General features: G+C 34.6%; 1 protein-coding gene across 1 annotated transcript in view; it reads right to left on the minus strand.

The window, feature by feature from the left end:
- Window positions 1-918: 918 nt before the first annotated feature.
- The window catches only part of LOC110454489, a 35684-nt gene continuing 14536 nt past the window's right edge, over window positions 919-22066 (minus strand). The window contains exons 4-11 of the mRNA XM_021503996.1: window positions 20751-20849; window positions 19841-20025; window positions 13123-13248; window positions 8587-8694; window positions 6724-6943; window positions 5544-5639; window positions 4665-4931; window positions 919-4186 (exon numbers count right to left, since the gene is read on the minus strand). Of these exons, the coding sequence (XP_021359671.1) occupies window positions 4149-4186; window positions 4665-4931; window positions 5544-5639; window positions 6724-6943; window positions 8587-8694; window positions 13123-13248; window positions 19841-20025; window positions 20751-20849 (1139 nt within the window). The 3' untranslated portion in view covers window positions 919-4148. The remainder of the gene's footprint in view (window positions 4187-4664; window positions 4932-5543; window positions 5640-6723; window positions 6944-8586; window positions 8695-13122; window positions 13249-19840; window positions 20026-20750; window positions 20850-22066) is intronic.

The following is a 22066-nucleotide window of genomic DNA, read 5'->3' on the forward strand; positions in this document are numbered from 1 at the left end:
GCATTCTTCTCTTCATACTCAAACATTGTATATATGGTTATACGGTAGGGGTCTCAACCATTTTTTGGCCCCACCCCTTATAGCCCGGGGGACAGCTCCACCATTTGCACAACTGAATCCCTGCCTCCCATGAATGCTTCCAACCAAGTATGATCGATATCGATGGCATAGTTCTACAGAAGAAGTCGTTGATAGCAATATAGCCAAATTGACCCCTTTTGGCCACACCTTTCAGCCCCCTGGGGGTCAGCCCAACCATTTGTACAATTTTGAATCACCACCACCTAGAGATGCTTCCAGTCAAGTATGGTTGATATGCAGTGCATAGTTCTACAGACGAAAACGCGTAAAGCAATATAGCCAAATAACCCTTTTTGATGCCCCCCTCAGCCCCCTGGGGGTCAGCCACACAATTTGTACAATTTTGAATCCCTGCATCCCATGAATGCTTTTGATAAAATATGATTGATATCCAGTGCATAGTTCTATAGAAGAAGTAGTTTGTAGCAATATAGCTAAATTGCCCCTAAATGGCCCCGCCCCTCAGCTTCAAGTCAAATATGGTTGATATCCATCACTAAGTTCCAGAGAAGAAGTCGCTTCAAGCAATATTGCTAAATTGCCCCCTTTTGGCCCCGCCCCTCAGCTACTGCGGGGGTCAGCCCAACTATTTGTACAATTTTTAATAACCCCACCACCTTGGGATGCTTCTAGTCAAAAGTTTAATTACAATCAGAGGTTAAGAAGAAGTCGTTTAAAGAAATTGTTGACGGACGGACGCCGAACGCCACGGTATGGCATAAGCTCACCTTGGTCCTTCGGACCAGGTGAGCTAATAACTTGTTGTCCGATCCTTTTGAATCATTCGATCATTAAAATAAAAAACTAACAAAAGGGAATAAACAAAGACATGAGTATTTTAGAACGTTTTATTTATTGAAGAATGATAGAAGATGAGACAAAAAGGTCTGAATTTCTCTCTGACTTCACATTCAAGCGGATAATAACTTTGTTTTATTTACATATAAAAATAATAACATTTTTGTTGTGTTTAATATCTATGTACATAATCACAGAATTTCCATAGCCTGTGGTAGCAAACCATAGAACACAATCGTGTTCTCGAAACTACGTCAAAGTTTGATATCTATATCAAACATTCTACTGAACAGTTTTAAAGAACATAGGCACAATTTCAATGTTGAGGAAGTGATGAAATATAATCTACATTTCTTTACATATCAATATTGGCTTTATGAAAAAATGTCCATAAACAAAACAAAATAATATTTGATTCCGAGGTTCAATTGTGAATAAATTTATTTATTGAAAGGAAAGAAGTTCTTAAAAAAAACCCACTACATGTTTAGGGTAACTATTGAAAATCAAACTGCCTGATTCTCTGTATCAACTTATGTTTATAACTAGGTTGAGATAGTCAGCTTCTGCATCCATCTCCAATGTAATCTATTGATATATTGTTTTGGTTCTTTACAACTACCAGACGAAAAGAAAATTTTAAAGGGTTTTAAGTTTGGAAAATCCTAGAAAAAAATGCCATGATGGATAAAGAGTGATACTACTTATAAAACAATCATATATCTTCTTTAAACTGGTATGGAGGATAATACACCATACGATGACTTATGTTGTTAAAATACATGTATAATTTTAGACAAATTTTTATTTGAAAACAAAGTTTAAATGAATCCATGCATCAACATAAAAAGGTAGTTTACTATGACAAATAGTAGCTGTAACAGAACCTGTGATTTATACAGCTTGTTCATACTCCTAGTAAAATTTCAACACTATTATTTGATATATCACAACACAAGAAGAATAGAGATAAATGAAATATATAGGGACAAGTAGGAGTCATTAAACTAAAGATAAATGTGATTTTTTGAAAAGTTTTATAAGATTAATTTTAATTTTAATATGGATTTTTGCCTTCTTGTATAAAGTTGGATTACATTAATCGCAAAATCAGATTAAGTGAATGACAGCAAGCTTTCTAAATGTCATTTACATCAAGAAGATTCAAATTTAAATCTTCATTGATTCTCCTTGAACACCATCATATTAACAAATAAAAAAACAAACAAAACTTGTAAGTCTGACTTTAAATATATCATACCGATTTTTTCTGATACAACTATAACTTAAATGATATGATTGACTCCTTGCTAAAATTCTAATGATATTAAGTGTGGTAACGTGCATGCATTTAAATTAATTAATTATGGTTATATCAGTAAACATCACTTTTTCAAAGTTTAAAATATCATTTTTCGAAATATGACAACATTTGCATCAAGTCCTATCATTATTGTTTGTTTTTTAAAATATATCTTGAGCGTGTTCTCTTTGAGCATACGAATGATATTATAATTAATTGTAGATACTATAGTATATTCTCAGATGCTTTTCTATATATTCCAATATTCAGTTGTAAATAGCATTTTGGCATCGCAGGGCCCATACATACCATAGATGCACAGACGAGGCGCCATAGGACTGGGAGTTGTTTTTATAGTAGGCAATAAATTGTATTTTCTTCATAAATATATATATTTAAGTAGTTGAGCTATTCTTGATTATCAACGTCATCCAATCTGGCAATAGTTAAAAACTATAGCCCAATCAAAGACAAATATTGACTTCACGGGATTTTTTGGTTTGATTGTTAAGGCCTAATTGACCCTCGACACAGAAGTCATTTTTTGCCTAAAGCGTCTCGTGCGTTATGTTACGTCATCGTGATGAAAATGGATACAAGTGTTTTGAGGACGTTAGTTACAAAGCGGTAGAGTTGACTACGTCCTTTCACTGTTTGCATTTAAAAGTTTGCAAACCATTTTGTCATACGTTGGGAAAACAAAATTATGTTAAGATTGCAAATTTTTTGGTTACGGGAACGTCATCAACACTTGATCTTCAAGAATATGGACTCGATGAATGCTTCAGACCGTGTCATTAAATTTCATGCTAGGCGTCAAGCAATACTTCTTTTCGTTGGTCTTAATACCAAGAAGGAAATCTCTCAGACGACTGCCTGCACAAACATGAATTAATTGTTCAATGTAATCCTAATTGTATATATAAATCAATGCGTTAAATGATACCGTTGCAACTTCGGCAATAAAAACGATTTCATACCATCCGAAACTATAAGTTCTTTTTTAAGTGTTCATTTAGCACTTATTTAGGAACTGAGCCCTGTTCTGTAAAATCCTTAGATCCGAGTGCCTTAATTTGTATATCTATAAGATCTATAGATATTATGATTGTATTTAGATTAATTGTATTTTTGTTTTAAAAATCAATAAATCATTGAATATTAATCGTTTCAAGAGCTGATTGTATGATGATACTTATCTAGTATTTGGGTTGGGGCTTCCTAAGTTGTCTCTAGCTATATATCACAGATTTTCACGCCTCGCTAGACTAGACTATCAATTTACTGCCACAAAGAATAAATTCATAACATTGTAATGTTTTGTCTTAAAAAGCATGACAAAATACATTGATATTACAGATTTTCTAAAAATATTATCAATGATTTGCTGTGTAGTAATACTTATTCAGGTTAATATGCAACAGGCATAGCGACATTCAACCATCCTTTGCTATAAACCTGGACATCATTTCGCGGGTACACTTTTTAAACACTCATATTTTCTAAGCGGGTATGGCATTATAACTATATAATCATTATAGAGCACTTAACGTTCATTTCACAGCAATGTTTGAAGTTAAGTATTGAATTGTCCGGATAGATGTTTAGTCCACTTATTGCGGATGTTCATATCACATGATCTGTAACGTCATAACAGACCAGATTGCCGCGCACTGTGTCTTGTACCTCACATAAACATTAATTGATATGCTGCAAGCGTATCCGGATTTGTTTTCATCTAAAATTTGTATCATAGAAATTATCCCAATCGAGTTTGTTGTTTCTTAAATGTTCCTACCAGCGATTCGCGATGAATGTTTCCGGAATTAACTGATGGATACTGCTAGTACATGCATCTCATTGTGAAATCAACTGTATGATCCCTGAAGTAAGCTTGTTATTCCTTTTTTTATTCGCTAGCGCTGGCTTTGATGTTGCAATTTTGAATTATCCGAAGTTGAAATATTTACATCTTGAGCTTTTGCATTTCCTCCTTTGACGGCTCTGGAATTAAAAACAATAAAAATAGCTATAATTGGGACGCATGTCAGTTAATTTTACTACTCAAGCCGTCTGTAGATATGTTACAACTTCGACAGAAAAAAAAGTTCAGAAGTTTGAACATCAACAATAAACATTCCCCTACAGACCATGGTTGTTAGCTTTTTTGAAGCTTATAACTGTTTGAGATAGCTGTCCAATAATCATTTATAAAAAGAAAAGAAATTGTAAAAGGAAAGTCATTCAGAGGGTTCAACAAAGACTTAGGTTGTAAGATGCTTGATTTGAAATTTATTTCTATCTCTAACATGTTTTCAAGTTGTTTTTTAAGATATGACCAAACATTAATTAATGGGTTACATTTGATTTTTAATCTATTGATAGTTATATTCAATCATTACTTTAAACACATTAAGCAAACGTGTCTTTAATATATGGAAAACAACTCAAAATCAGAATATAATTACACATCTGCACTGACCTGGTCGTTCTACAGATTCGTTTTTCTGTCCGCTGTTTTCATCTGACTGTTGTGACGTCGTGTCATCTTTCGCAGAACTCTTCTTTGCCGGTAGTGATTCAACAGCTAGCTGCGGCTCATCTGCGCTGCCAATCATGCCAGGAATCTCGTTGACGATTGGCTGAGGAATGGATGGGAGAAACTGAGTTCCCAGCATATCTTCGTACTCCATGGGTATTTCCTGTCTAGGTTGAAGTCCCTGGAGAACCTCGTCAGCAACAAGGTCAGCTATAGAAAGAAAGTCAAAGGTTATTGCTATATACAAAAATACAGTTCTATGGTGTGATCATCAACAAAAAAGACAAAATCTGTCGGAGGTGAAGGCCTTGGAGAATCCTGTAAGTTACAACTTAGTTTTGGCAAGGCCATGTTCTTCTTTTTCATAAATACGCAAACTATGAACGTAATAAACATACTGAAGCTATGTAACAGCTTCTACAATAGCATTCAAATCAAATGTGGGTTTCAAACTCCATTAGCGTACATGTCGACTTCCAATAACACACACAAACATATTAAAATATTTCTGGCAATGAAGACGCTTAATCAAAACCGCATTCCTTTACATAAGGAACATGTACATACCTATGCAGTTATCATGGTAAACATTGCGATGTCATAGTTAAAAAACAATGGCGATTTGGACACATAATATATGTATATGCATGTATAGGATCTAACAGCTATCTCGAGTCAGTATGTACGGAACCAAGTCATACTTCAGTTTCCTCCACTTAATTTGTTTTAGGAGTTTCATGTTCCTGAATCACGGCTTGGCCATATTTCGAACATTGGCCATTTTTCTCAGTTTGTAAGAGCAGTAGGTGTTTCTATACTTACTAAGGATCTGTCGGACCTGTCTGAAATCATCGGGATCCTGGTCTTTTGACACTACAGACATGATGTTGTTGAGCATTGCCCCAGCCTTCTGGTCACCTGTATGATAAGGAGGAAAGTTGTTCTGTATCCTCAATACACAAGTAAAATGGGATCGGGTGGAGTTCTATGCTTGGTGCAATTGGCATGGTATTTCATTTAGACAGCATCAGATACGCGTTATCGCAAAGAGGCATTTATATCAACATACATATGTACCCTGTCCACGTCATTAAATGACCTTAAATATTGATAGGACATTAAACAACATAGTACCAAACCGAACAAACTTCGAAATCAATGGAAATGCAGGATACACCAAACCGCAAGAAAACAATCGCACAAAACAAGTCATGAAATAAGACCATGTTTTACTACATAGCGCGTGCAGTTCAGATTTATTTGTAAAGTCATGAATGCGCGAATTAAACAAAATATTGAATAAGAAAATTAAAGTGAAATATATAAAATTGAAATGTCCATATATGAATGTCGAATATAATGGAATGTCACAATGCGCAGCAGTTTGATGAAATAGCTTTAACTGTTGGTCAATCAGGTAGTGGTCATGAAAAACAAATGTGTAAGAAATACAGAATATATTACGTTCTGATTTTGAAATTTTGAAATTACTATGATGATGGCGTTTATGCATCCTCCTTCTATTTCAACAGTAGTTTAGATTATTTAGATTGCCACCTTTTGGTCCCTAGCATCACTGATGAGTCCTAGAAGATTTTCCATATTGCAAATGTGCAATCACGTCTGTGTGTGAGTGAAGGTGTGTGTTACATTTATCTTTAAATGTAGATAGAATTGATATATAATGAATCTTATCTTCGAACAATCATCATCAACCACTTATACATAATTCAGGCTATGCGCTTTAATATTTTGTAAAACGAATATGATCGAAAATATACATTAGCTTGTCTTTTGACTAATCAAACGTCTAAAAGCAAATTCCAGGGATTAATTTGATCCAACGTGTATTGTTAATCTGTTTTCGTTAACAGCGCTGATGTTTTAACGATTTTCCAGGTCAAATGTTACCGCAAATTAAACACGGCAGGCGGCATTTTTAATCAACTCACGCTTCAGAAAATGCACGAAATCTTAAATCTGTACAAAGTTAGGTCGTTACCTGTGAGAACGGCACGTGATAACCACTCGTCCATTAAATCTTCGATGAGTGTATTAAGTGTTTCTTTTTCAGCAATGACATCAGGGATGGTAGCCTCGTTCTGGAGTTCTTCCATATCGAGGCTCGGAATTCGGCTTTCGTCATTGAACATATTGTAAAAGCTGGCGGGTAAAGAGTCGTATGACGAAGGCATGTCTTCAACTGTTTCTGGGAAAAATGACTGAAAAACAAAAACGTAAAAATACTATAGAGACATTGGCAATGACCGAACTCGAAATAAAAACAAGAACATAAGAGTAACCAAATATGCACCAAGACAAAAGCAACATGTATAAAACAATAGGGAGGTCATACAAAGAATAACCAATAATTACATTTATCTGACGTCAAAGACAGCACTGATCTGTGTATACAAGTGCGCGTAGCCCACGAGAGGGGTTGTATATCCATTCAATTAAAGAGTGTTTTTTGAGACGTCGAATATGACATATTCGATGTAATGCATTTTTGCATACTGACAGTTGTTTTTAACACGTAAAGCATATTTCAGCATACCATTACTCGTTACCAACTATTCTGAACACTCGATTAATTTTCTCAGAAAATTAGAACCGAACAGTAACGGTGGCAAACAATATGTCAAACGTGGAATAATGATGTCATGCAATCATGTATGGAGAAAATGGAGCTAAAATGCATGTTCAGATCTGGCGATTTGATCGGTAAACAGTCCATTGATAATACTCAAAATTCAAATTGGCTACGAGCGTAATATTTCCTCCTAGTGTAGTGCATGGGGAAATTGGAACCTCGTTACATATTGTATGAAACCTAATTATATTTCCAATTACAAGGAATAAATGAATTCAATCAATACAAACCACATTATGTTTCATCATACGTAATATAGTATTATTTTCATTGATGTAAGTGAAGAGAATGCTTGTAATTTTATGTGTAAATTCCACAAACATAATTGCCAAAATATGGAGAGGTCGGAGACGGTTCCTAATACGGTTTCAGAATGTACGCATACTTTCTTTTTAACCTTGGTTATGAAGCGTAAATCATTCACAAAGCAGAATCAGAGCAAGCGGATTTGTTGATAGAACTCCAGAGAGAGCAGACGTCATTCATCATAAGGAGGAGATAACATGAACACTACTTTGATAATACCAAAGTAAATATTTGTTTCGTGATTAAACCGACGACCGAGGTAACGCGGGATAGTTGACGGATCGTGATTTGCTGCACGTGGACAAGTTTATAATTGAGCTGACAGTGTGTCATTGCTCGTTTGTTTGTTTGTGGAGTATGAACGTTCTTCGCAAGATATATATATTAGCCTTTTGCGCTTTTTTAGACAGGCGATACATAAATATGTAGCAGATTCACTAATTCTGAGAACACTCCGAATAAATTGCTCAGAAAAAAACATGATTTTAGTTAGAGAAATATCCAAACAAGACACGCACTAGTTATATGGTCCACATAATATATCTTCATACACATTTAAAAAAACCCACTCAAAGTAAATTAATGTTTTCGTAAAATAAAAACTGCATTTGAAATTGCTATATGTTTACTTCAAATCTAAAACTGATTTTGTACAATAGCAGATAGTGTAAGCATACATTATATATATATATTTAAGTCGAGGCATTGTCCAATTATACACAAACCAAACTTAAAACAAATGACAGATTTGCTGCTTCAATCAAACGACAACTTCTATTGAGTTATCGTCAATATCAATAGACACTGAACTTATTTGTATCGTGCGTTTCAGAAAAGAACTAATTTAACTAACTGATGGCGAAATAAATATATCAAATTTGCATAACACTGAATCACGTGACCTACCTCTTCTATGGCTGTCTCAGATTGCGCCTCTGCTTCCGCCTCTTGATAGAGCTTGTTGTACGCCTCACGAACACTGTTCTTGTATTCCTCAGCCTCTTCATGAGTCATCTACATCAGAAGAACGCTTATATTAGTCATATACTCATATGATTTAAGATACTCGATGTGTATTCACCATAACCCTGCCTAAAAAATCTGGAAAATGGTGAAATGAAGAACGTTTTGACACATCACTAGTACTCAAGATAACAAAACAAAATAATCAACGTATGAAGAGCCGAAGTTGGAAGTCGACTATAAAGCCGATGTGAATGTCAAAAAATTACTTTGTTCTACAACAGATGATAGATTGTGAAACTATTATTTCGTATAAATGGCAAAATAATATGTCATATATATTAAAAGGTAGCTTAAAGAACCAAATCAGTGATTTAAATGTTTTCATCCTGTTACGTGTAAGTTATGTCTTAATGCCAAAATGAGATGATTTGATTGTCATATTAAAATTGAATCCAAACCAAAATGCATTACCTACAATGGAACATATTGTGTTCAGACATACGTCTAGAACTGGTAAATATTTGTGTTGTAAAAATATGGTTCAAATCTTAACACATTATCAACAATGTCTGCAGAAATTTAACCTTAACATATCAAGTTGATTTAGCAAAATCATGAATGACTTAGTACAAATCCGCCCACCGGAAATAGACAGGAAAAATCAATATAGCTAAACATGTCTGACGTCATCACGTCTTAAGAAGTCATCATTATAATAATAATGGACAGCAAATCTATTCCTCAAACGCCAGCTCCGGAAACGTCGGTCCGAATTTAGACTACCGCCTTGCTATCTTTGTGCCCGTGCCGTAGGGATAACTCTATTTGAGGATACACACAAAACGCTAGAAATCCTAGAATAACCATAACTGCCGCGGTCTCTTTAGAACACATGAAGACCTAGAATTACTGGCTGGTGCCCTGGCTTCTCATTTATCAATACAGTCAGGGATGGGCACCTGATGTCTATTGTACAAAGCACTGTTAGGTCCAGGATAGTATTAAGTATATAGCTTGTAGCATATGTTATTCATTGTTACAATATATAATAACAAATAACGATTCATTATATCAAAATATTTCGTTTCAATTTCAAGACACATGAAGTTTTTAGAAGAAAAAAAGACAGTTGGAAAAAAATGTATATTTTATATTGCCATGGTTGTTTCAAACAATGTGTGGTTAAATATGTTTTATCGTGTTTGGTTCAAAAGATGCCTGTGCGAGCCCTTCTTGTGCTACGACACAACGCGTGAACACGTACAGTTTGGGACTATGTGTGAATGTTATTAGAGGCAGTTCTGCTGTTTATGAAATTAAAACCCGTACAAGTGTAGAAACAGAAGGACGTTTTTGGTATTTATGATACATTTCCTGTAGTTTATTTATCTCTCTGTTTTTTTCCTGTCCATTCGTATCGACTTTCAGTCCTAAGTTTGTCCATATATAATGACGCTTTACTCTAATTTTTTCTGTCTGGCTTTACGAAGAGTTCGAGAAGCATTGTCATGGTAACAAACAATCCATATTGCTTTCCGTTCTGTTGTATGAACTACAGACACGTTTGACAAGGAGGGAGTCGTAATGTAATTGATATTTTGTGAAAATAAGAAGACGTAATACTATCGTTTAATTTCTACAGCAGTTTGTCACATTTGACAAAATCTTAGGTATATTTAACCAAAACCCTTTTATTGGTTTACATTACGATTGCACAAAGTATAGCGTAAATTTGTTATTGTCAGTATATTGACTGTAATGTTTTACAATGAATAAGGACAAAACATGCTAGCGCTAATGTGTTTCTCCTAAGTCAATACTTTAAAAGTAACAGCATTGCAATGTTTCTTTGAAATTTAAGTACTTGTTGCGTTAAAACAATAACAAATGAGATTTCTTTTGTAAAGATGTAATCCACTTGTAACCGGACTCGGTCAAATTACCATCAGTAAAAGGACAATTGTTACAGAATGAAATAATAATAACAATATATTTGATTGGTTGTCAAAGCGACGGGGCCATATTGACAGAAGTGATCGCGAGCGGACACTGATGAGTGATAATTGCGATCCAAAACGGGACAACTTTGTCACGGGCGACCACGAACAACAGCTAAATTAAACATTATCGTACAGTCAATCCAGCAAAAGCTCCCACCTAATCCAATATTGAGAGAAATGCAAGCTGCAACTGAGATTGCAGTTATCACATCTTGTCAAAAACTATTTTTTCGTAAAGATAATTGGCTACATGATAAACACATATCGCTTTGATATTTATAACGTATGGTGTTTAAACAAACCCTTCATCGTCATCGAAGAGTTTCAATTAAGGAAAGTTATCCATCAATCAAATTTAATATGCTTGTTCCGCCGATATTATCGTGTAAATGTAGAAAAGGTATTGATCCGAAACACTCCTAGCCTGACTCTAACGTGAATTCATCAATGGGTGAACTGCCATTGACTCGAGCCGCACATACGTGTTTACAAAAACAAAGACATATCACATTACTCTATGTTTCCTTCGGTTCATGTTAAACATTCATTTTGTTGTTGACGTTGTATGGCAAATCCTATTTATGTCAAACTTGTTTCCATTTGTAAAATCAATAGGATTTGTGAATGACAAAACTTAAGGACCAGCGTAGGCGGGAGAATAACAAAGTGCCCATTGAGTTAAGTTGTTTCTGTTTTGTTTACATTTCACTGACAATATTGAACTTGTGCCAATCATGTTAAACTTTTTTTCATTATATTACCAATATATATTCTATTCAAAACTGGTTTTTGTTGAAGGGAAACTTAATCGCAAAACGCTGCTTTTATTTCTTATGATATTCTGCGACATTGGTGTTGCAGGCGTGTATTCGTTTTCCTTATTTGCATTGACAACGCGAAATTAAAGTTCATGGTTCGTGGTGTTTTTTTCCCCAACGAATATTAAATCAAATGACACCTTTTATATCAGATGATAATAGGGATGCAAGCATTAACACGTTCCTTTTGTATGTTCTCAATGAAAATAAATAGGTTGATGTAAAATACTTTAACAGTTAAAAGTCAAACGCTATTATGAGGTCTCCTAGTGTTGACTAAGTTAAGATTTTGTTTGTGTTGATTTAATTTATTTATAAAAACGGTGAGTCAGCTCTGATACAAAAAAAAACATTATCAACAATACATCGAGTCTGAGTTTTCTTGTTATTGGCACATACAGTTTTTAACACATCTCACACTGTTCTAATCCCTATATCTATATCGATAGGACATTTTGATTTTCTTTTAACTTGATCAAATACTTTCTACGAGATCGAAAACATTTATCAAAGTTCCCACCGCCGTTAGTGAACCCTCACATACCAGCACAAATGGACGTTATAGACACGGGACGTCCGACTGTGGTTAGTCATATTTCAGTTAAAAATCATATGATCTTCCGTATTCCTTAATTGGTATCCAGGATCGTTGACAATTATCTTTTTGTAAAGACATTAATTGCTGATTTTCTGTTTTTAAAACTAGTCCTTAGTGTGTAATTATTTTATTTTCAATAGCCAATTTTGACACGTTTGACGTGTTATTAACGCGCTTAGCAAACAACTCGTTATCCATAGTTATCGACATTTGGGCCTTACTGGCAAAATACTTCAATTTGTTAGACCACTCCTGAAATCATTCGAATGTGTTACGCCTCATTAAAAATAATTAGGTTTCTTTTTTTGTTTTTGAACCCAAGTACATTTAGCATCAAACATCTAAAATAGAATTCAAGTAGAACATAATGGTTAGTTTATTTTTTAACGAGAATCTGTTCTAAAAGATTTCTGATAGCTTGTAACTGGTTGCTGGTGTTATAGAAAAAGGCACCGTTCTTACAACTAGAGAAAGCAATCGATAGTTCTATATCGGTTTTCATAGATGCAACAAATAGATTGTAACTGTATCCCTGTTCAATGAATATAATCGCTTCCGACGTAAGCTTGAGATTCCTGGTTAACCATTCGACTGATTTATTTGCGATACAAACGACTGATTTTGGACAAAAATAGAAACAAAACAACCCATAGCGGCAACACACAATGCCTAAATGCTTAAAGTTCAAAAGAAAATCCTACATTAAGAATTTAGGATGCAACCAAATTCAATTCCAACAAATTAGGAGCCTAAACATAGTCCTACCAAAGTGTTATTACATTGAGACCGTTGAAAAACGCATGAAGATAAGACCGGGTGTTCTGGAAGGAAAAGCATGTTATGCTTTATGAAGGACACTCGTTTTAGGTCATTAAAATTAAATGGAAGACATTATGGCCACCACCCCTAAATTATTCCGCGCCAAAAGGGCAACAACGGTGCTGTTTAGAATGCATGGCGCATACAATTCTATGTGCTATATTCAATTAGCAGGAATTATTTTAGCAACATTTGTTTTCTTTTAAGACACACAAACAAATTGAAAGCAAAGACCACTTACCCCTGACGAGTTCTCTAGTTCCTTTAAACCCTGGTCAAATTCTTCAAATTCACCCGTTTCCAAAAGGAACTCGGCTACGGCCTCTGGTGTGAAGCTGATGATGTCACTAGTCTTTGATGATATTTGCTGAAATAAAGGTAAAATAACTGGATTGAGTATTAATTAATAAACATCTCCCTGAAGAATTTAGGATTTGCTATCGTGCCCTCTATTTGTTACAAAGCAGTACATCAGCTTCACCCACTGCAGCTTTCTGTCCCAAACAAAAGTTCTTAATGGCCATAGATGTTATTCCCTACTTACGTTCAGTTTTGATGGAATTAGCAACAACTGGGTACCGCTTGCAAGTATATTGTAACAAAGTGGAATACTGTTCTGGGCATCTTCAACAAGGTGTTTCAGTGAGGTACCACTCGAAAGTTAGCATCAGACCAGCGCTTTCATAAAAAGGCAAATACCCCAACATACCGCCTCTAGCGCACTCTACATACATTTAGCGCTCAAGTGAGGAACATTATAAGTTGTTAATAGGACGTTAATCCCAATAAAATCATCTTTAAAAATACATTTATTCAGTAAAGGCCACACTTCCATAAGACAATAAGAGTATTTCACACGAAATCCCATGCTGATGTAACTCATTTTTGTAAACTAAGAATAAGAATACCGAAAAGCAGAAATCAGATCGTTATTGCGCAAGTGCATGTTAAAATACAGACGAAATATCATTTTCTGACATTGTCTCCAGAGAAATTTTAGAACCGTGGCTTGCAATATTGGAAGTAATTGAGCGTCTAGGAAAAGCATCTAACACAAAACAGAAACAGATTTTCTCACTCCCAACGGACTACGTTTTCGTGACCGTTGTCCTATATTAGATTACAACCGCTTGACCATTTTGTGATTTATGCAAATTTCGGAATGACAAAAAAGTACGGAGCACTCCTTTGCGGAAAATTTATTTCCTAATCGTATTGATTATTGCTGAACGAAACGGGCGTCTGGTGATCCCACGTGGGAGGAAGCGCGCGCTTGTGACGTCACAAGTATGCCATTTCAGGAAAAGATATTGTTGAAATATTCCTTTTGGCTTTTTACTTTGAATTGAGTTCTTGAAGCATTTGACATTGTCACGGAATGTGAAGCTATTTTAAGATATCAGCTAGACAGATTAGAATCTGCAAATGCAAATATGTTTTATTGCTGCACCAAAATAGACATGTTAATTGAGACGATGGCACGTATGTCTCCCTGTCGTGACGTTAATGCAGTAATGCCCGGGTGTTTGACGCTTTTCTTCCAATGTGTTATTTACCCAAATATTCAAATGCAATTTTTAAAAAAGTCGGTCAGCCGCCTATTACAGTCTACTACTGATTCGAACGATAGCTACTGAAACAACAATAATGATATAAGAGTAGGAAAGTGAGGAAAAGAAAGTTAAAGATCTCAAATATTGAAACGAGGTCAGCATACCAAGTTTGGTTTCTTCGATGTATCCTAAGCAGAGGACACAGAAATTGGCCCTCGATTCTACACATTAGTCGCCCATTACAACATGGTATGGGATACAGCAAATTTCTTCTTTCCCTGAATCTGCACTTGAAATCTTAATCTCAGTTTATAACAAACTAAACGTGATTGAAAAACTAGAACGCAAGTCTAATTAGGCTAATGGCATGTTTTCATAATTAATCATACTGAAAACAAACTATTTGTGTTCTAAGATTTCAGGATATCGCTCTCAGATAGTTGTCACAAGTTTATTCATATTTCAACTTGTGTTTTTCATAAAACTCAATTAAATATGTGAAATTTTACATTTAAGCTACTCATGTTTGGCAGAACTTGATATCTGACCATAAACTTATCAGACAGTGTGCAACCTGGACATTCAATGCTGGTGTATATTTTACACACATTGTTGGTTCAAATTATCTACGCAGTTAGTTCGAAATATTGAAATAGTGATGCTTCATGAAAAATGAACCCGACGGACTATATTTCAACGTTAAGATCGCAACGTGTTATTATACAAGTAGTGTGTTGCTTTTAAAATTATGGATTGTTTCATGATTATATTCCAGACAATCAGACACCAGGGAAGGTTTTATGTATCACTACATAAAATAAGCGTTTAAATACATTTGTGTACAAGAATAGGATATCGTGCAAAGAAAGTTGGTATCAATGTTTGCTGAGATTCAAATATCAGAAAACACTAATAAAATAAAGAAAGTTTATTTTTTTGCAAAAGCTAGTCATATCAATTTTTGAAATGTTCAAAAATAGGTTTATGATCGCTAGTACAAAAAGTTGCAGTAAGACTAGGACGAATTTAAAAACACTTACATGGGAATATTGTAACACTGATCACTTATCAAATGTTTGTCTTGATGTATAACTATCTTTAAGCACTATGAAGTAACACACTCACAACTATTAAAAGTGGGTCTATTAGCTCTGAACACTGTTTCCTAGGACCTTATCCGGTGATAGTATAATGTAATCGGGCGTAAAACTGTTTTAAGTACCTTCGGCATGGTAGCACTCTAAAGTCGGCATCATACCTACGCTCTCACAAGGAGGCAAGTACACCAACATACAGCCTCCAGCACATATACACACTGGCACGCATACACTACAGACATTGATGTAGGGCCTTAAATTATCTTATCTTTGAATAGGACGTTTAACAAAATAGAACTAAAACAAACCCAAGGACATACAATCTTTTAAATGTAATGTCGCTTGAAAATATAGTCTTGGTACGGTAGCATGACGCTCTAATCAGTTCTCAGACATCGGGCTAACACGATACCTAGAGAACCACTACATAAGCGGAATAGCATATACGAGATATAAGATAAACGAGGGACCGAATTGTTACAGAATGAGATGCCGTTACATTTTAGATTTCTTCAGTGTTCCCAGAAGAAAGAGAAATAACATTCTAGGTCTGCCAGGGTCACACGATTGTTGCTGCTAGATCCAATAATACGATACTATGAGACCAAACCTCCCCTAAACCTGTAGTCCTATATATATACTTGAAACCTGAGGAAGAGACGAAACGACTGCATTTCTCTACCTCTATATTTTAAGTTATGGCCAATGTATTACTGCACCAAATCGTCCTAGACATGACAAATATATAAAAATAAACCTGCTGTGTTCAACCAAGAGACTCAAACTCGTGTATACTTGATAAATATGTCTATACCGCTTACAAACACTATTGAACTAAAGGCTGACAAGGCAAGTTTGAATAACCAATCGTAAAACGTCACCTGACAACAGGCTACCACTGGTGTGTCGCCCACGCGCCTCGTTGCGTGCGTAATTGGATAGACCTGACATTTCAACGACAGGAAGAATGACTAAAAGATGATCTCGAAATATGTATCGCCTTTTAATAATACTATTCTACCACTACCGGTTAACAATTAGATCGATATCACACTAGCTACGTCATCTGTACATGTCATGTGTCCCTCGCCGCCCGTGCCTCTGTTGTATACCTAATAAAGTGTATTATCCCGGTCTCTCATCCCGAACGAGAATAAGACCAAACGAGTTCCAGTCGTTATACATGTTGTTGAACTTAGTATGCTTACTGTTATCGTAATTTCGAAACGCCGAGTTATTCCTTCAATTCTAATTGATTGTATGGCTTAAGCTAAGAAGGTAGACCTGTACGATATAATTAGTTAAGTGTTAAGAGTTAATAATCACCACCAAATTGTTTCTTCTAAACTAGCAATTTCAAGATATTGAGGTTCGACATGATATACGAAACTCATTTAAAGCTTGCTGTATGACAATCGAAGAACTTTTCTCATTAACAGATTTATATTTCAATTCCATGGAACAGAAATACATAACGCCTCGTTCCTTTAGATTTCAGCAATTTAAATCATATCGACATCTGGTGTCCACAACTAAATAACGGTTTTAATTCTAAGGTCTCCAGCATTTATCATTATTCCAGTACTATACTACTGTTCTATGTGCAAGGGAAAGACTGTATGTCACAAACAGTTTTGGTACCAATTGTGACGAAAAAGGAATCAATGTGAGCCTATTCCATTTCAACATATGGCGATCTGAATATTTCTAAATTTTTCAGGTTGGTAAATATTGAGTTCAGAAAAGTTCACATAGCACAACCAGCAAAATATTATCTGTGACGTTTCAATGACTAATACTTTTTTATTTATTTTTTTCATTTTTATTTTTTAAAAGTTGTTATATATATTTTCACCTAAACATCTAACCAAATAGATCTAATAATGTCTAACAACAAAATATGATTCACTTGTTATTATATTTAAGGCTTATAAATCTTCCATTATATGCCCATGAACGTATCGTATCTTTGCCTCTTTGCCTGATACAATTATAGGCCTGCTGGTTTAGGAACCTATACAAACCACCCTCAGGCATCCAAACACAAAACCCATTACACGTACGGTTTAAGCTATTTTGGTTTTGTGTTATTACGTTATGTAGATTTCGTTGCCTCTTGGCAATTAAAACAGCCACGTGACGACAGTAACTTCGCGAATCTGTTGTGTTATTATGGTAATTAACCTGTATAATCTTATCGCAAGACTATCAAACACACTACGGCACAAACAGCTTCCTGTAGTCTGCCAAATTACTACCCAGCCGCGGATTATCGATTATTTGACACTTTTTACTGGGATTATTTTCTCTTCGCGTAGGCGTCAAGTGGGTGATTAGAACGCTCGTAGAGCTGGCCATGTATTTTCGCATGAATGGTAAATTGATGAAAAGCGTGTCTCCCGAGACAGAACGGTGTTCAAAGAAGAGACAGTAAAGAGAGCGAGTGAGGGGGAGGCAGTGCTTTGTGTGCAAAATTAACAGATTGACGTGGTTTTCCCTCGACACAATCAGGAATATGCCGATCACATGCAAACACATGTACTATCTTCTCTATGGTCTCATATACACTAGTTAGGTAACAGTACATAAACTCGTGTACTATCTTCTCTATGAACCAATAACATATACACTTGTTAGGTAACAGTACATAAACACATGTACTATTTTCTCTATGGACTCAGTTACACTAGTCAGGTAACAGTACATAAACACATGTACTATCTTATCTATGGACTTATATACACTAGTTAGGAAACAGTACATAAACACATGTACTATCTTCTCTATGGACTTATATACACTAGTTAGGTAACAGTACATACACACATGTACTATCATCTCTATGGACTCGTATACACTAGTTAGGTAACAGTACATAAACACATGTACTATCTTCTCTATGGACTCAGTTACACTAGTTAGGTAACAGTACATAAACACATGTACTATCTTCTCTATGGACTTATATATACTAGTTAGGTAACAGTACATAAACACATGTACTATCTTCTCAATGGACTTATATACACTAGTTAGGTAACAGTACATAAACACATGTACTATCATCTCTATGGACTTATATACACTAGTTAGGTAACAGTACATAAACAAGTTTAGGTTGTCAAATTTTCGGAGTGATCCGCTCCTTTTTCAAGACACAGTGAAACAGAACAGTTACATGTACATAAACATCATATTACAAGAAGATAGAATTGATATACTATAATTGAAAATATAGCTATTATATATATATATATATAATATACTCTGATAATAACTCATAATTTATGTTAAAACTACTATATTTCTCATTAACTATGCTGGAATACATTCCAGCTACATGATTAACGGCAACCTCTGGGTTGGTAGTTTATCAACAAGGTCAACCCCCTCGTTACGTAAAATAGCTACCGAAAAAGTAACGACAAACCTTATAAATGTTCCTAATTCACGTGCATTGGTAAAACAATTGAAAAATGCATTTTATAACGAATACATAACCCTTTCTTACGGTTAACTCTACATCTATGATTAAATGAATCAGCATTCCTCTTCTCAATCTGTTTTCCAACCTTCTCATTAAAAGCTTATGCTACTTTATTCCACCTTTGAGGATAAACCGTAAAAGATTTATTCTATGAAATCTGTGGTAAGTTTAGGTCGTTGATCCGTGAATTACGTCTTAGACATTTCAATAGAAGCAGGCAGAGAACGTACATAGATCAGAGCTGTGCATTGTTTATAACAACGGTACCTTGACCGAGCCCTTTAACATTTCAATATTGTTTTATATATTCGGACTCACGTTATACGTTATATCTTTTGATGAATTATTCCTGCCATTTATTGACAAAAATAAAGTTGTGAGATTAAAAAGTGTCTGTTTTTCACCATTTTATTTATTTCTTTAATCATTTTATTTATCATGTATGCTGCTATTTCATATATAATTTTAATGAAACTATATTTTTTTTTTTAAAGTCGACCAAGGATACCCGATGATATTTTTCTATTATCAATCAAACTTTTAATCCAAGACATTGACTGATTCACAACTGATTTTTTTTTTCAATCTAAAAATATTTTAATTCATGATTAATGCTTGATTAAAAGCTGACGTTTTAAAATTTCTTTTTTTCTGCTTTTTAGTTCACAAAGACGTCATTTGGCCATAAACAATATTTTGCCACAATGAACAAGTGCACATTTTGGCCTTTTATCTATATTCATAAAGATTAATGTAAACGTACGACGCGATTTCGATTGTGATTATGTTAGCACCGACCGTTCCCATCAAAATATTACCTACCTCGCTTTCGTCTGTGACGTCATTGATTTCTGTGTCGTCGCCATTGGAAACTAAGCTTTTATGTAATCCAGCCGCTGGCATGTCTATCTTGTCAACTGTTACTTCGTGTGGTTCTCCATTTTTGTTATCACCTTTCGTTTCTTTTTGTAAATCTAAGACCAATTCCTGCTTCACAGGGTCTAAAACTAAAATAAAGCAATAAGTTTGTAAACATAATTCTTAAATGCCGTGTTTTTTCTGGATACGTCAAAGGTAAATGATAAAAATATCGTTACTGTTTCATTGAGATTTTCTCTACTTTTACAAACGGCACATTAAAATGAATCGTACTGTCATATTAGTTCCCCTTTTCACTGCAACAGTCTACCGTAAGTATGAAGGCTTTCCAGTATTACATTCACATTAAAATAATTACCAGTGATTATCACTACACGCTATATTCATTATGTTGCAAGCATGCAGGAAATTGTATTTATAAGGAATGCGTCTCTCAGTAAAAGAGCGCTCTTTTCATTAGTATTTATCAATCTGCACCCACGGGTGAGAAATTGTATTATTGTGGACACTGACTTAGAATATAACGTCATGAAACTATAGCCTCGCTAATGTTTCAAAAGCCGTGAATCAAAGAAATTGAAACAATGGTTTTATCTCAGAGTGTAAATTTGTAAGATAATCAAGTGTCCCTATGGAATGATTTATATCTGGGTGTTTTTTTGTAAATATAATTAAATATCTTTAAAATCATGTTATATAATTATCAATTCAAACAATTTAATCAGTCAAATTGACATATTGAAAACGACATTTGTCTTGCTTATTAGTAAACCGGTCCATCATCATGGTAATTATAAATATATAATTTCATTGTGTGGCCGTATATGGAGATGTGTTCCATATGCTGACTTACTTTTTTCTTCTGATGTTGAATCGCTGTTTACTTTTCCATTTACGTTTGTATAGTAGTATGTTTTCTCTTTCTGGACTGCGACGTTTTTATGGCTCTTGGCTGAAACGTAGGAGCATATGGTTTGTTTATAACATTTGTGGTAAAGAAAATTTACCTATAACTTTCACAACATATATCTGAGCCTATTATAAATATCGCATTCGTTCGTTTGTTCTATCGATGATTTCTTATTATAAAATTTGGTTTGAGCTACTGTATACCGCTGCACTTTATGTTTCGCATTTTTCGCCCTCAGCAAAAATTCGTAAACAACATAATATACATAATAATAAAATGTTTTCATTGGGCGAAAAATGATTTTACCATAGGAGGGCGATACAGTTACATATTAACAACATCAATTGATGATATATATAATTGAAACTGAGAAGAAGGCGTACAAATCATAAGCATCGCTATAAGTTATCGCTATTAACGTCGTCCATCATAGTTAAACGGAGGATATTAGATGGCAAAGTTAATCATGCTTGTGTGTCATTGTAAATCAATATCCAAAAATTTACATAAGTGTCACGACACTTGTTTTTGTTTCCTTTTCTGTTTTATAAAACATGTATTTCGATGTATTGTCAAACAAAAAATGAATAAAACAAAGTTTAAACCAAATCTCATTAATGTTAATAACGTCTAATGAAATGTACAGCAATATTAAGTTTGGGTGATAGTCTTCATAAAGCATTCACTATTTACTGTGAATGAATACTATATAACGGAAATTTTCACCCAGACAAATGTTCGCCCTTCGACTGTAGAATCCATTTTCACCCAATGTTAAATTCACCCTTCACATTCAATTATCATGTTGATTACAAAAACAAAATCGCTGTAAAGATAAATTCGCCCCATTACGGAGGGCGAAAAAGCGAAAAGATTAAACTGAACCCGAAATCTTCCTTGTATACCGTATTTACAAACAATAACATATATATGTATATGCAAATGTATGAAAGAAAATATCGTTTACGTTTAGTTAAACTATAAATTGAAAGAAAATATTTGTTATTGTCAATCAGTGGACGATATACATTCAATGCTGTTAACCCTTTAACAACTGTAGACCATAATGGACTCATCCAGATCAATGCAGGATAGAGTCTACTAAAGTTAAACAGAGCTGCAAGGGTTAAGACAAAGGACAGAAGGAGGGAACAAAAGGGACGCCCTGACACAGCAATGTCTAGATGTTTATAAAACTTGGGAAAGGAATCCTTGGTACTCAGGGTCACAAAATCTTTGAGACACAGAAGGAATATCAC

The sequence above is a fragment of the Mizuhopecten yessoensis genome, unplaced genomic scaffold (genome assembly GCF_002113885.1).
Source record: "Mizuhopecten yessoensis strain PY_sf001 unplaced genomic scaffold, ASM211388v2 scaffold7901, whole genome shotgun sequence".
Lineage (NCBI taxonomy): Eukaryota > Metazoa > Mollusca > Bivalvia > Pectinida > Pectinidae > Mizuhopecten > Mizuhopecten yessoensis.